This window comes from Maylandia zebra, linkage group LG7 (genome assembly GCF_041146795.1).
Source record: "Maylandia zebra isolate NMK-2024a linkage group LG7, Mzebra_GT3a, whole genome shotgun sequence".
In the NCBI taxonomy this organism is placed as follows: Eukaryota; Metazoa; Chordata; class Actinopteri; order Cichliformes; family Cichlidae; genus Maylandia; species Maylandia zebra.
Window position 1 is genome coordinate 31,077,123 of NC_135173.1, and position 16,382 is coordinate 31,093,504.

A 16,382-nucleotide genomic window follows, 5' to 3' on the forward strand; every position below is an offset into this window, starting at 1 on the left:
TAAAACAGACCATACAGCTCTTATTTGAGGTATCTTTCTCTGTCTGAAAGAAACAGCAGAACCACAACCCAGATGTACACAGAAGACATTAACTGTCTCCATCCTCCAATCAAATGACTCCACTGGTCTCCACTCTCCCAAATGTTTCAGCTCCAGGATTCCTTCACAGCGACTGGCTCCTCCCACAAACCTGACAGGCTCTGAACAGAAAGCAGAGAGTCATCAGTAAAGAATAAAGCGAGTTTGAACCACATCAAAGCTGCAGCTCCTCTTCTACCTGAGCAGGTGAGTCCAACAGCTTTGCCAGGTGAGCAGCTGTTTCTAGCTGAGCCTGAGCTTCTACAGTCCAGGAGAGCAGACTCATGGCCTCCACACTGGTACTCTTTGCTCCACACTGGAGCCTCCACTTCTCCATACAGCGCCCCCTGGAGGACCGAAGGAGGCCCACAGCCGAGCTCCCTACAGACCGCCTCTGCATCCTGCTGGTCAAAGTCAGCTTCACACACTGAGGACCAGCTCTGGTTAGACTTCACCTCCAGTCTGCCTGAACACAGACTGGAACCATTCAGCAGCCTGACAGAGTCTGGAGACATCAGAGAAGATCAAACAGAGAGATCAGAGACAGCAGACACACAAGAAAAAGATGGCAGCAAACAACTATTCACTGATTCAACCTCAGCACAACTCAACATGACTTCATCATTAACAACAGAACACATCTTTATAACGGCACACACCGCAGACATGTTAACACCACATTTAGATTCAAACACCGGACCAGCTCTCAGTAAGTCATTAATATGTGCATCTGAATGGTCCTAACCTGTGCAATAAATAAATAAATATGCATGAAAAATTCATGTTTCGGCACCTGGTGATTTTGTTCTCACCACAATGTGAACATTAGTGAATCAGGATCACTGTAAATAACAGGCTTGTGCTGCCTCAACCAAGTTTATCTGAAAAAGGGACAAAGACACCAGGACTCATTCACAAACAGTCCTTAGTACTGCTGTTACTACTGCTACGAGTACTATTGCTGCATTACATGTGAAGAAAAGAAGAAAATGGAAGGAAAAGATGTAGGCTTTCATCTTTTCATGAAGATACTCTAATATTATCTGATTGTATCTTTCATTAAAATGGCTTCTATCCTTGCTGGTCACTTTCTGATATTTTATTAGTATAATTTGTTTCTCATTGGAGCTCTTGGTGGTTTACAGTGAGCCTGATTTGCTGACTCTTGGTGGTAAAAAATGTGCACGCTTGTTTTTTTCAAGTTATTGATATTATTGTGGTTGTGTGTTGTTACATTCTTCTCACATGTTATGTCATACAGTGGGATGCAAAAGTTTGGGCAACCTTGTTAATAGTCATTATTTCCCTGTATAAATCGTTGGTTGTTACAATAAAAATGCCAGTTAAATATATCATACAGGAGACACACAGTGATATTTGAGAAGTGAAATGAAGTTTATTGGATTTACAGAAAGTGTGCAATAATTGTTTAAACAAAATCAGGCAGGTGCATAAATTTGGGCACTGTTGTCATTTTATTGATTCCAAAACCTTTGAACTAATTATTGGAACTCAAATCGGCTTGGTAAGCTCAGTGACCCCTGACCTACATACACAGGTGAATCCAATAATGAGAAAGAGTATTTAAGGGGGTCAGTTGTAAGTTTCCCTCCTCTTTTAATTTTCTCTGAAGTGTAGCAACATGGGGGTCTCAAAACAACCATCATGGTTTAGGGCAGAGCTAGCGTAATGGACAGGGCTCCCACACAAACGCAAAGCAGGAGATGAAGCATCGCCAAATGTGTTTCCAAACCAACTTCCTTCCAAGCCAAAGACTAGAAAATATGGTGAAGCATCTTCCCTTTGGCTTCACCTGCACAAGTGCCAAAGTAGGTCTCCCCTGCAGAATTGGTTTTCCCTTCATCAGGAGCAGCGCTGGGCTCTCCAAATCACAGACAAACAGCATCCCACATTGTTGATTTTTAGTTCACAAACACTTGTTGTAATGACTAACTACTCCTGAACTTTTGGAGATGTTAGCTCTTATACTGTATATGAGACACATTTTTAGCTTCTAATATTAGAGATCCTGCCACTGGCTTTGGGCTGTGCAGGGCTTTCCCTCTTCCGGAAGATGATTGAATAAAGAATTATAAATGTTTTGACCACTCTGAGTCGGGTTTTCTCTGTTCTATCATGGGGATCAAAGAATCGGGTTTAATAATGGGTAAGCCGTGAGTACTCAGACTGAACTGAGTACTCAGCTTCTCTACAATCTTCCCATATGGCGTTAAATAAACACATGGTTTCATTGACCAGATTGATGGCATTGTACATTTTGAAACCCGTGAACCCCTTCCTACCTGGGATAAACAGATTGTAGAGAAGCTCACGGCTTTGCAATGGGAAATAGATAGACCCGGTGACCAGTGATGGACATTAAGAACAACTGCAAAATTGGTGCACTTGTCTGCACTAACTCAAACAATCATCTCCCTCACTCATGCAGCTCAGGAACAACAAATTCTTGTCCCTGATGACGGGACTATGTTTAGTCTCTTTCAAGTACACCTGCATTGGCTGAAGACTGTTGACTTTTGCTTAACCGGGTGAAGGACACTCTCTCTCAAGTTGAACACAGGATACACACACATACACCTCGGATGCTTGCCCCTCGTCCGACGCGCATCTCTGCACTGGAACGCGTAGAGTTGCCGCCATGTGATGCTGCTGTCTGCATTGGCTTACTCTAACCCTGCTCACCCACCCCTGTTGCTTGTCACGTGTTTTCAGGGTGTTACGGTGTGAAGATTCGTGTGCTTTTGTGCTGAGGAGTTTTTGTTTTCTGTTCTCATACTGATCCCCTATCAGGAGCTCAGTCTGAGTAGAGTTCTTTGGCAGCTCTGTTCATCTCTGCTCCCGTCAGCTTTACTCAGCTGCCTGCCCTCCTGCTACAGTTATTGCTCTTCACAGATTCCTTGCTCCTGAAACCCAGCAGCCTTACCCGGACCACCTACCTCCCCTCTGCCATTTCTCCGCCTTCAAAGATGTACTGAGACTCCTGGGTGCATTCCCTGAAGCCCATGCCTTTTCTCCATGCCCCTGAGTTAAAGCATTCCTGATGAAGATTTAGTTTCTCACATATTCAGTGTCATTGTGTTTTTCCCTGGTCATAGTTTCACTAGTTTTTAGCCTCACTGATCTTGTAGACCTTAGTTCATAGTTCACTGTCTAGTTGATTTTGCAATTTCATGTCTTCTAAATAAAATCTTGTTCATCACACTTTCTCGTGTGAGTCCTGCTTCTGAGTCCTTCTGTCTGTCGGCCTCGGCCGTGACACTGTCTGTGACTCATTATGAGTGCTTTTGTTTTTAAGGATGTTCAGATTATTTTCTGAGCACCAGTGGGACAAGTTCTCTACCTCCACGCTGTATACTGTCCCATCTCCATCAGAAATTAGCCCAACCACAGTGGTGTCATCGGCATACTGGTCTATAACGTTGGGTGGGTGGGTTGGTGTACAGTCATAGGTGTACAGGGCTTACAGCAGGGGTGTCAAACTCAAATACACAGTGGGCCAAAATTCAAAACTGGAACAAGGTCGCGGGCTAACATTAATGTTTACTGAAAAAAAAATCTTCCTCCAGATTTAAGAATGAATCTCTTCTTATGGACTTGTTGGGATTCAGAGATTCTTTTATTGCTACCATATAATTTGCCTTATGAAGAATGTATTAATAACATGTTTCACAGTATCATTTATCGGTAATATTTCCTACAGGGTTTGTATTGCATTGAATATGTCTGTCATCACATTGACCTTTCTATTTTTACAGGTTGAGTTCATTCTATACACAATGCATAAATGTGCTTGGTTAGAGTTGATGTTCCATTCTAGAAGGTTTTAAGCTTCACTGGTGAGAGTGTCCAGATGATACATGCTGAGGGGGGATGAGAACATAGCAGGTTAATTGCATGCATGCTTACAATACACATATTAATCTAGTAGCAGGTTTGAGTGAAGGCCTAAGTGTCTTCTGCTTCAGTTTGAGACTGGCTGCAAAGTACTCTACTTAGGGATTAATGACAAGGGTCCATCATTAGCTCTCAGAGATGCTAAGACCTGAAGTTATTACCTTAAAAGGCAAGTAATGTAGAAAGGAGAAGTTATATGTCGGTGTAAGGTTATATGTATGTGATGTACCCTTGTCTGCATGAATTGAACTTTTGCCCGTCTGTCACCATGTATTTTTGAACTGCATTGACGTAGGTGTGATAGTTTGTCCTATAAAACCAGAACCCAATGTATTCTTGTCAGAGCAACCCATTCCGTATGCTGACGGTTGGTTGTTCTCCTGTGATAATAAAACTCATCGTTTGATTGCACTTTTCCGGAGCCTCCGTCGTTTGTTGTCTGGTCTAAAGTTGATCGATCTCGCAACAGACTCAAACAAGTTTTGCTGAAAAACTGAATATGGAACAAGCAAAGCTCAATACTAAACAATATATATATTAGCTGTATAATACCAGTAGGCCAGCTCTAATAATAATTTAGTATTGGCTTTGCGGGCCAAATGTAATTAGGCTGCGGACCAAATTTGGCCCGCGGGCCAGAGTTTGACACTAATGGCTTACAGTAAGGGACTGAGAATGCAGCCCTGTGGGGATCCAGTGCTGAGTGACAATTGGGGGGAGATTAAGATGGCTTTGATCAGGTGGCAGGGGGACCTGAAGGTGGTCCAGTTTGGTGGTGAGGATGTCTGGGTTTATGGTGGTGAACATTTAGCTGTAGTCCATGCTCACATAGCTCTTCTTGTTCTTCAGATGGTTCAGTGCTCTGTGAAGGATGATGGTGATGGCATCCTCCATGCTCAATAAGCAAACTGGTGGGGGTCAAGGGAGGGGGGTAGACATTCTCTGATTTGTTGAGACACTATCTGCTATCCACTATCCGTGTGCTGTACAATCCCATAGTAGATTACAATGTCATTAAACTAGTTATTAAACTTCTCATCGCCGTGTCTGGAAAGTGTGAATAAAGTTCATTGTGGTATCTGGGACTCAACAGGTGCAATGATGTCACTGTGGAGTTAAGAAATCTTTTACAGAGGGGATCTACATACACTCTTCCTAAACCTCTGAAATCCTTACCACAGCTATGGGAACTCATGATGTCATTGTAGAAGGTTAATGGTGTTTACTGGTCTTTCAAATTTATTAGATCCAAAGCCTATTTTATCTCATGACGGATATAAACACATAATATCACTTCAAGATGGTGGAAGATAGGAGAATTTTTGAAAGCAGCAATTTTTGAAAGGCCAATGACAATAGGTTATTGTCATTGGCCGTTTTACTTCTTTTCACCGACTAACTAGTCTGACACTGTTTGTTGCAGACAGACTGTTCATACTATTAACCAGCTCCATTATGTGTTACAAGCCTATATTTCATAATTTTGTATCTTTGCTGAAATAGTCCACTTTTTCTAATAGTAGAAACCCAATCATTTTGAATGGGGAGCAATGCCTCTCTCTCAGCTGTGGATTAGTGGCAGAGTTACCACTCACTCTCCTCAGCCTTGTGTGGTGAAGGTTGTGAGTTTAAATGCAGCATGAAGTTTTTTTTTCAACATCACATTTAGTCTATATTGCATATTTACACTTCAACACACTTTTCAAAAATATTGTTTTCCTCCTCATAATCTCAGAAAGAAAACAAAAGGATTCCTACTACAGAGGGACAGCCTTACTGCGACAATGGAAATGTCCCTGATTTTCTCCATAAATACACAGACTAGTTGTCACATATTATGAAAAGATGATAGCAAACATGGGTTTACCTGAACAGGTTATGTCAAAGATGCTGGTAGGTGGCAGTTCCCAAGACACTGCACATTGCCCCAGAGGAGATCGAGACAGAAGACAGTCCCGACTGATCCACCACGTTGTTGGTCTACTCGAGGCATCCTCTCTTCTTCCAACAGAAACAGGAAAGCCACAGTCCAGATGTTCACAGACAACAGCTGCTTCCTTCCGGGTCCATGAATCGCCCTTCACTGCTCTCCACTCTCCCTGATGTTTCAGCTCCAGTATTCCTGCACAGCGACTGGCTCCTCCCACAAGCCTGACATCATCAGATTCTGAATAGAAAAGGAATTTATGTCTGAAAATATTAAAATCAAACTTGGTAAATTCTGCTCCAGCAATTCTTTAAATCTCTTTTTTTTTCTTCTTACCTGTTGACTTCTCTTCAGCCTGGGCTCCTGAGGAGGACATGAGAGAAAACTCATGAACATAAAGAGCAATTCTGAGTGGAGATCAGTCGAGGACAGAACAAACATGCCAGTAAACTTTATGTTTTGTCAGTGTGCATGTGAATTAAGGATCTGAAAACACAGCTCACTGTACAAATGAAAACACCACAATTAATGATTTTTGAAAATCAACAAAAGAAAAAATGTTCTTTGCCACATTTATTGAACACCCACAAACGTGCAGGTTCAACAAAAACAAAGAAAGCAAGAAGCGTGTCCAGCATGTCTGCCTTCAGCACAGAGGCCGACAGAGACAACTTCTCCTTCTGTTGTTATATAATACTGATATTCTTACTTTTAATTGTATCTGACGTTAATTTTATGCACCAATTATTCAGCAAGTTGTGTCCAAATCCTTCAACAAAAAAAGTTACATGCTTAAAAGTGTCACACATTTTTACCTTGTACAACATGTGAGTGTATAAGACTGCTTAACAGTTACACAGTTTTTAGTGAAGTCTTTGGAAGCAGAGATCAGTCTTCATGAAGAAAGTACAAAGTCAAAATTTGTGGTAACCCTACAGAATCAATCATCAACTACAAAGCACACGAGAGTTATCTCGACAGAGTTATAGTCAAGGTCAATGTGTAGTATCAGAAGCAGTTAACATCATGATGTATTTAAAATCCAGGCAGCACATAATGTCAGTCACTGTAGTCAGTCATTATTCTCTCAGAGCAAAGCTTCATGTACACGTTAGAATCAACCATTACAGTTTTTTACAGACGCTAGGACACATTTCTCAATACTTAGGTCACGTTTGCAAAACTCCTCACACGTTGAGCACAACAGAAGTCTATGTGGGCTAAACTGAGGATCAGTTATCATTGTTTTGGCACAAAATGCATTCAATGACTACATCTCTCAAATTTCATGAATTATCTTCTCACTCAGACACAACAACTGCCAAAAATCTTTGTACGTACAGGACATTTTGCATGTGCTTACATACTGTTTTCAAAACTGTTAAACTTATGGTCAAAACAATAACACAATGCAAAACTTGAAAAGACAGCAAAATTCAACAGCAATATTTTATTGAAACATATTTTAAATCTAAAAATGCAGTTCAACCAGCCACAGCTGATTCTCATTGTAGATGAACATCTACACAGGTGTTACTCCTTCAATTTTTCAACTCCTTCAATTCTGGCAGCCAGAAGATTATTTCCTAGGTGTATTGCCCTAGATGACATAAGATGTGATGTGGATGAGAACCTGTGGCCAAATGGAGGAGACCGAGTAGATTTGCATTACTATTGTATGTGTATCAGTGGATGGTGTATATACAAATTCTTGTATTTTGGGATTACTTAGTGCAAAAAACTAAAAATACATAAACAAATATTAACGAATTCTGCATGATGTCTGATTCATTCCAGTAACATATATTGAAATTATAAAGAGAGATGTGTCCTTGTTTTACACAAGAAGACGCTGTGTAATGCTACATGTTGTTAGTGTTTTTTAGGTCATTGTTTTGTGGGTGATAAAGTGTGTTTGTCGGCTGTCAACCTTTGCTAGTGTTCTGGAAGAATGAGTTTATTTGAGACCTGAATGAAGTGTTTTGGTAGTTGTAGTGCATTTTGAATGTGGAATGAACTGCTTTGCCAAGCCGATGGTCAGTTAGGAGAATTGTGTGAAGAGTTTTGCAAAAGTGACCTAAGTATTGAGAAATGTGTCCTAGCGGCTGTAAAAAACTGTAATCTGAGAAAATCATCATTCCCAGCATCGGCGTAGTCGAGTTTATGTTTAATCATTCAGTGCAGAATCAGAAGACCCACATACGTATCAGCAAGGTGACAAGTAGGGACTTTTATCCTTTGGCTGCTCAGTTCAAACAAGCAGAGACAAAGGCTCCTTCAGCTCTGCACCACTTTCATCAGGTCACCACACTGTTCTCTTTTCTTCCGCCTGGTATCAACAATTCAACTCAGTCTTCTTAATCAACGTGCTTTAGACGGTGACCACAAAGCAAGAGGTCAGTGTGCTCATAGCTGCTGTCTGCCACGTTCTCTGTGAGCCTGCAGGGTCCTCTGGATACTCCAGCTGATACCCAGAATGTTATGTGTGTTGTGTCATGTCATGTCATGTCGTGTGTGTGTGTGTGTGTGTGTGTGTGTGTGTGTGTGTGTGTGTGTGTGTGTGTGTGTGTGTGTGTGTGTGTGTGTGTGTGTGTGTGTGATCAGGTTCTTTAATGGTTCAGTCAACTCAGTGAATACTAACTGGGGATTTTTAAAGCCATGGTTCTCAGCCGGAAAAGGGTGGAGTGCCCAAGTGGAGGAGTTCAAGTATCTCAGGGTCTTGTTCGCGAGTGATGGGAGAAGGGAGCCGGAGATCGACAGACGGATTGGGGCTGCAGCTGCAGTAATGCGGACGCTGCACCGGTCCGTCGTGGTGAAGAGGGAGCTGAGTGTAAAAGCGAAGCTCTCAATTTACCGGTCGATCTACGTCCCTACCCTCACCTATGGCCACGAGCTGTGGGTAGTGACCGAAAGAACGAGATCGCGGATACAAGCGGCAGAAATGAGCTTCCTCCGGAGGGTGGCTGGCCTCTCCCTTAGAGATAGGGTGAGAAGTTCGGCCATCCGGGAGGGGCTCAGAGTAGAGCCGCTGCTGCTCCACATCGAAAGGAGCCAGCTGAGGTGGTTCGGGCATCCGACAAGGATGCTCACCTGGGTGAGGTGTTCCAGGCATGTCCCACCGGGAGGAGGCCCCGGGGCAGACCCAGGACACGCTGGAGAGATTATATCTCTCAGCTGGCCTGGGAACGCCTTGGTATTCCCCCGGATAAGCTGGAGGAGGTGGCTGGGGAGAGGGAGGTCTGGGCCTCTTTGCTTAGGCTGCTGCCCCCGCGACCCGGCCCCGGACAAAGCGGATGAGGATGGATGGATGGATTTTTAAAGTACAGTCCTACCTGAGCTCCACAGCAGCAGCAGCAACAGCAGCAGATCATGATGATGATCCATGATCCATGTACACAGACGTCTCTGATGGTCTTCTGTGCTGTGCTCAGTATTTATCTGTAGGCAGAGGCAGGACTTGAGTCCACTGTGTCTAATTTTGTCATTTCATCTTCAAATCTGTTGACCTCATTTGAACCCATTCATATTCCCGGCTGTTTTCAGCAGACTTCCCATAAGTCCTCTGACATTCCCATTTATGGTCATGTAACGTAGTACAAGAAGAACGAGGTTAAATACTGACTGTTTTCCTACAGTAAATATTAACCTGCACTTTGTTCTTAAAATAAATGAACTGAACTTCAGTGTGTTTTTTTCTTTCTGTGTAAAGTGATCCTTTGACCTTTCAGCATGGTTATCCACACTCAGACTCATGCCCCCTGGCCCGTTTGCTTAAAAAGTGTGATGTAAAGACAAAAATAATCAATTTGAGATAATCCATTTTTATTTTTTATTTTTTTTACATGGATCTTGTCATCCAGCTCATTTTCTGTCCTGATTATTCAAAAAGCATTGGATTGTCACGTCATCTATGGCAGATGTATGGAGTGAAAAGAGTGTGGACCCAGATGCAGGAATACAATGACTAAACTAACAAAACCTAAGAAGGGAGGAAACTAAAAACAAGTAAAAATAAACTAAACACCTGAAACTTGAAACACAGAACCTGGTGGTCACTAACCACTGGCTTTCATGTTTCATGCAAGTGGTGTGTATGAAGATCCTAGATCCCTTCCTGTCAGGCAGCTTTTGCAATCAGAACTGTGATCTGAATGAGTGGTGCTGCCAAACAAGAACAGCTACAAAGAATCTCTATCGGTTCCTCCTCTTATAGCTGGTTATTTATTCATTTCTATTTGTGCTACTTCCATTATTACCTTATATCTGGTACACTATGTCTAAGGCAAGCCAGGCAAGAGAATAAAAAAATGGATTGATTACATCACATTACATTACATTATATTATATTATATATTAGAGACATCAACAAAAACTCCACAGAGCTCTTTAGGTCATTTTTTACAATTTAAGTTCACATTGTTGACAAACACAGCCAGCTCAAACACGCAGTCATTTTTCTGTTACTGCTACACTCAAACATCTGCAGTAAGATATGTTGTAGTTATTATTTGGAAATGGACGTCATTAAGGGGATACATCCTGTTGGAAATCTTTGATCTTAAATAAAATTAGCATTGTTTTATTGAAATTATGATAAATTAATCAATACAATATTTGAAAAAATAGAGTTTAAAATTTAGAACAATTTTACAGTATTTTTGTTAAAAGCTGGTGTTAGTAAATCTTTAGTAAATACTTCATCCAGTCATATTCATTGATAAATATCTCAAGGCGAATTGCAACCATGTTTTTGATACGATCACTTGCAGGCACAAACATTCCTCCAAACAAATGATCTGTCTGTATGAACTTTATTAGATGATAATGATAAGTTGTTCCATTTAATTGGCTCATTACAAAAAGCAGAGCAAATTATTTTCATGCACATCAAAGAAAACTTGATACAGAACAGGAAAAGTGTATAATCATTGGTTGAGCATTAGTGCAGAAATTCATTTGGATATGAGATGATGCTCTTTGGAGATCATCCAGTTTTGTCCTCTTAAACTGCTCAAACACAGAGGTCCCAGTAAACCTGCTCAGCGCCCTCCTGTCAACTCTGACTGTTGCTAGCCTGGAGAGACATGACAGCACACAGATCAGACCGACTGCATCACTCCTGTCTGAAAGTAAAAACAGTAAAAGTAGAAAATCACTCACATTCAAACAGTGTTCTCCTACTCTTACTCATTGATTTGGCTTTCTCTTATTTATTTCTTGTTTTTAATACTTCACTGCAAACAAGTACAATCTGGGGACTGTAACACACAGGCGAGTATGTGGCAGGTCTGAATGTTGTGTGACCCAAGACATTTGTGCTTCATTTGTAGTGACTGCAATCCTAATATTTTTATCTACTATTTTATTACTCTGTTACTTAGCACCAGTTAGTAGATATCTGTAAGTGTGTAATGCACCCATTGTGCATTACACAGTGCATGGATACACCTTGTTAACCAAACTCAGTAGCATTAACTGATAACTAGGGGTGGATTTTAAAAAAGTATTTCCCCGATTTAAGTCGATTTTAGTATGAATAATGCGATATCAATTCATTAACTCCTGAATCCATTTTTAAATAAATGTATTTTGCCAGAAATGCAAGAATGTACACAGATATGTGCTAAAGGTCGACAAGTCATGGATTCGGAAGCTGCAAGCTTCACTGAGCCAGCAGAAAAAGAAGATCAAAACTATGCTTCACATTTGAAAAACATCGTCATGAATTCCCCCTTACTCTTAGCAACTATTCGGTGCTTTAAGTTCAAATTCCAGCAGGTGTTCTTTCATGCTGATTGTTGATGCATTAACGCAACAGGTGTGTGTGTTTATTGGTGGACTTACTTCATAAAAGTGGAAGAAAGAATGAAAAAAAAACCTGTCACCCTGTATTTGAAGCTAACACTTTATTGCACTTTTCACTCCCTGCGTTAACATATGGTTCTGGTAATCCAATCCCAAGTGGACATCCATTAGAGGTGTGAATTCACCCAAGGTGTACTCAGCATTAAGGATGGGTACCAAGCACTGGTATTAAATTGGTAGAAAACTTGTAAGTATTGATAAGCACAGAGAGTCAAAGGAGCTTGCAAAGAAAAGCGTCTGGACTTCTTTAAGTTGCTTGAAACATAAGCACAGAGAAAATCACTGCTGCTTTCAATCATAGTTCCACAATAGATCATTTCAACACTGCTGTTAAAACCTTTATCTAATAACAAACAATTCAGGAATCCAGGCTAATTGGCAACAAGAGGGCTGTGTTGACCACTAAATTGTGTGTGTGTGTGTGTGTGTGTGTGTGTGTGTGTGTGTGTGTGTGTGTGTGTGTGTGTGTGTGTGTGTGTGTGTGTGTGTGTGTGTGTGTCTCTCTTTGGAAGCATGTGGAATTTGGATTTAGAAACTGCACAGTACTGTAACTGCTTCCCTATCAGTTCGCAATGACATCTTGAAGCCTTGGATCCAAAGAACTACTGTGCACTTCTTTTTATTGATCTCTGACAAGCTTTTGACTCTGTTGACCATGGTATTTTACAGTTTTTTCTGAATGCTTAAACCCTAACTGTGATTCCTGTAGCACAATCTCTAAAACTATTCAGACTTATAGCAAAACCACTCACTGAGTTTGCAAAACTAAAAGCACAAAAACTGCTTTGCACTCAGTTTGCAATTTTGTAACACACACTTTGCAAAACTGTAGGCACAATTCACTGCACAACACTCAATTACCAAATTTCCAACACACTCCTAGCAAAAGTATACACATGTATGGCTATCATTAACACTAATTTGCCAACTGTCTGGCACACTTTCACATGTGAAAACTTTTTTAGATAATTAGTTCACTTTGCAATCAGCCTAAGCACTATAATACAGGTAAGCTGTGTGTGTGGAGTACAATGGAGGGAGCAGAAAGAGTGAGAAGTAGAGGAGGCCGAGGAAGAGGACGTGGAGGTGAAGAAGTAGGATGAAGAGGACGACAAGGACAAGGAGGAGCAAGAGGAAGACGAGGAGGGGGGAGAGGAAGGGTAGGAAGAGTAAGAAATAGAATTGCTGATGACATCAGAGCTACAATAGTGGACCATGTAATCAACCGTCGAATGACCCTGAGGGTAGCTGGCCAACGGGTCCAGCCTAACTCGAGCCGCTACACTGTAGCAAGCACCATAGGGACATCTTGAAATGAGAATCGGTTAGTACAGTCACTTCGCACAAAGATTTGTAGCACTGCCATATGCCAATGAGGAACACATCAATACCATTGATGTAAAAATACTGAAATTGTTACTTTACAGAATTGCTAGATGACCAGATGCTGGGGCAGAGGAAGCATGTTCACTGCAGACCAAGTAACCCATATAGTCATTATGGCGATTGCAAATAATCCTATACTTGGAAATGAACACTTGTGTTTGTTTTGATGTGTTTGAATAAACACCAGTACTTGAAGTTTGGATCCCTCTATGCTTATGGATCTATGACAGAAGTATGAGCTCAAACTGACATAGCCTACCTTGTGCACAGAGAAAGCAAAAGCCAGATGTGTTTTGTATTCATACCATCAGTGTGCAGTTGGCGCATTGTGTGCTTAGTAGATGATGGCTTGTGTGTACTGTTTGATACGGAAACACCATTTTTACGAAGGTGTGAAGAGTTAACCTAGCTGTGTTTGCTTTTGCAAGAGAACTACAATGTTTTGATGATTGGGTGACAGGTTTTCTTATTTGTGTGAAGAGTTTTGCAAAATTAGCCAATAGTTACAAAAAATGTGCTTAAGCAATCAGAAAAAACTGTATGTCAGAGATTACTGGAAATAGGCCTTGCAGACCAAGCAGTTGGCTGGTTCTCTAATTATCTTTCAGACCATAAGCAATGCGTGCAGTTCAGTGGTCTCTCTTCCAGTTTTTTAAATATCACTAATGGAGTCCTGCAGGGTTATGTCCTGGAGCCTACATTATTTACTATTCGTGTCATCAGTGTGGGGAAAAAACTACATGCAGCCTTTCTATTGAAACTATGGCCTCATACAAATACCTAGGTATTGTGATTGATGGCAATCTTTACTTTCTGACCACCAATTAAAGACAAACTAAAAAAATTTACTTCAGGCTGTGCTCGAAAGCTGATCAGCTAAGATCCTCCCACAGACTGTGGACTCTCTGGATGCTAGTGACGATCAGAAATAGAAGAAAAACCACAAACTGTCTCCATGTGTGAACAGGTGAGATTCAAACTGTATTCATGCTGACATGAAAAGAGCAGAGATTTGTTTCAAACACAGTACGAAAACTACAGAATAATTCCAGTTTTATTAGTAAAGGGAAGTAAAATCTTTCACTGAGATAATGGTCAGTTGTGTTTCTGCTGACAGATTAATCAAGATGTTAGGTGAGCTGCTCAGACGTCCTCCTGTTCTCCATGAGCTCCTTCGTCTCCACAAACACCAACTTTACCGTCCACCATCTCAGTGTGCTCCTGTCTGCTGGACCTCTGCTTCCTCCTGTTCTGGAGTGGCACACAGATTAGACTGACTGCATCGCTCCTCACTTCAGTTCAATGAACAGACTTCATTCCTGCTGCTAAAAAGATTTATTCTTTACCTTACAGCAGAAATATAAGACGATGTTCTCCAACAGCAGAATCAGCGGCAGGAGGATCACTCTGACGGTAAGACCTGTGTGATCTGATCAGACACATCACAACCATCATGAGTCCAACAGCTCAGGCTATAGCAACATGAAAACAGAATAAACCTGTTTGAGTCAGTTACCTTTGAAACCTAACAAATATTAACAAGCTCAATTAACGCTGCTGCCTCTTGGCAAAGGACACTCTTACAATTAATCTTCATTTTTATTCTCCAGATATTTTATTGCTTGTTAAACTGAAGCTTATAATATGCATGTGAATTAGATTTTTTTTTGCTGTGTCACCTCAAAATTTATGTTTTGTCAAGTGTTTGTCTTTTTCCTTTTTCTCTTTTCCTTTTGTCCTCAAACTCATGTTGATATTGATGGCTGATGTCAGCTTCAGCTTACCTGAGACAACGACAGACAGCAGTCGGCTCTCAGAGGAGACGTTATGAAAAAAAACATGAACGTGATAAACACAGCTGTAGTTTCCTTGGTGGGCGGGTTCTGCAGCAGGAAACAGGAAATGGGCAGAGTGATTGACAGCTGCTTGGGTGTATTTGTATGCTTTGTTGAAGGTAAGCTGAAAGGAGCCTCCAGGGTACTGTGGCTGGATGAAACAACTGATGGTGAAGTTGGAACTTCTGGATACCCGAAACCCCTGCTGCTGGGCCTCAGAGACCCCGTCATTGGAGGACAAAGAAATGACTGGCTGAACAAGCAGGTCTGTAGGAGACAGAGATGATGTAGATAACAATGAAAGGTGTGTCATGTCAGGTGAGGTTCAGTAGTCCATGGAGGATTTGAATCTTTTCAATTCACTCCAATGGAAAACGTTAACTGTCGCTGGACACATGAGTGTTATTCATTGTGTCACAGATTATGGTGCGCTTACCTGAGCAGGTGATATTCACAATGGAGGAAGAGTCATTTGATGTTGCACAGTCTCTCAGAGATGATCCAACCTGAACACAGTCAGGTCTCATCACCCACACTGGCAAGTCTGAGGACTCTACCCTATGTCCTACAGAAACAGCTAAGCCACAGTCCAGTTGTTCACACACAACAGCTGCTTCCTCCAGGGTCCAGTCAGAGACATCCACTGGTCTCCACTCTCCCAAATGTTTCACCTTGAGTGTGCCTGCACACCGATGGGCTCCTCCCACCAGCCTGACAGGTTCTAACAGAAGCAGAGAGTCATCAGCAAAGAACAAAGTGAGTTTAAAAAAAAAATCAAAGCCAAATCAAAGCTGCAGCTCCTCTTCTACCTGAGCAGGTGAGTCCAACAGCTTTGCCAGGTGAGCAGCTGTTTCTAGCTGAGCCTGAGCTTCTACAGTCCAGGAGAGCAGACTCATGGCCTCCACACTGGAACTCTTTGCTCCACACTGGAGCCTCCACTTCTCCATAGAGCGCCCCCTGGAGGACCGAAGGAGGCCCACAGCCGAGCTCCCTACAGACCACCTCTGCATCCTGCTGGTCAAAGTCAGCTTCACACACTGAGGACCAGCTCTGGTCAGACTTCACCTCCAGTCTGCCTGAACACAGACTGGAACCATTCAGCAGCCTGACAGAGTCTGGAGACATCAGAGAAGATCAAACAGAAATTTATTTACCATTTAGAGAGGGACCAGAGGAACATGTCACCGGGTCTGCCGTGGTGTTTCACAGACATATTACTGGAAATGCTAAGTAAACTCTCTATACAGCTGTAAAGAGACTAAACAGCCCTCAACAACGGACCCAACATCCCACGCTCCTGAAACACCTCTAACAGGACACCCACAGGAATATGGTTGAATGCCTTCTCCAACTCCATAATACACATGTAGACTGGT

At 41.8% G+C, this 16,382-nt stretch overlaps 2 protein-coding genes across 2 annotated transcripts in view; both read right to left on the reverse strand.

Moving 5' to 3' along the window:
* The window catches only part of LOC101470943 (scavenger receptor cysteine-rich type 1 protein M130), a 254,258-nt gene that overhangs the window by 220,773 nt on the left and 17,103 nt on the right, over positions 1 to 16,382 (reverse strand). Inside the window, exon 9 of the mRNA XM_076886233.1 lies at positions 278 to 583. Within this exon, the coding sequence (XP_076742348.1) occupies positions 278 to 583 (306 nt within the window). The remainder of the gene's footprint in view (positions 1 to 277; positions 584 to 16,382) is intronic.
* LOC143419462 (CD5 antigen-like) lies at positions 3,008 to 9,329 on the reverse strand. The gene is made up of 4 exons (XM_076886236.1): positions 9,253 to 9,329; positions 6,257 to 6,283; positions 5,861 to 6,160; positions 3,008 to 3,959 (listed from the first exon to the last, which is right to left on the reverse strand). Exons 1-4 carry the CDS (start codon positions 9,302 to 9,304, stop codon positions 3,913 to 3,915), a joined length of 426 nt encoding a protein of 141 aa, XP_076742351.1. The 5' UTR covers positions 9,305 to 9,329; the 3' UTR covers positions 3,008 to 3,912.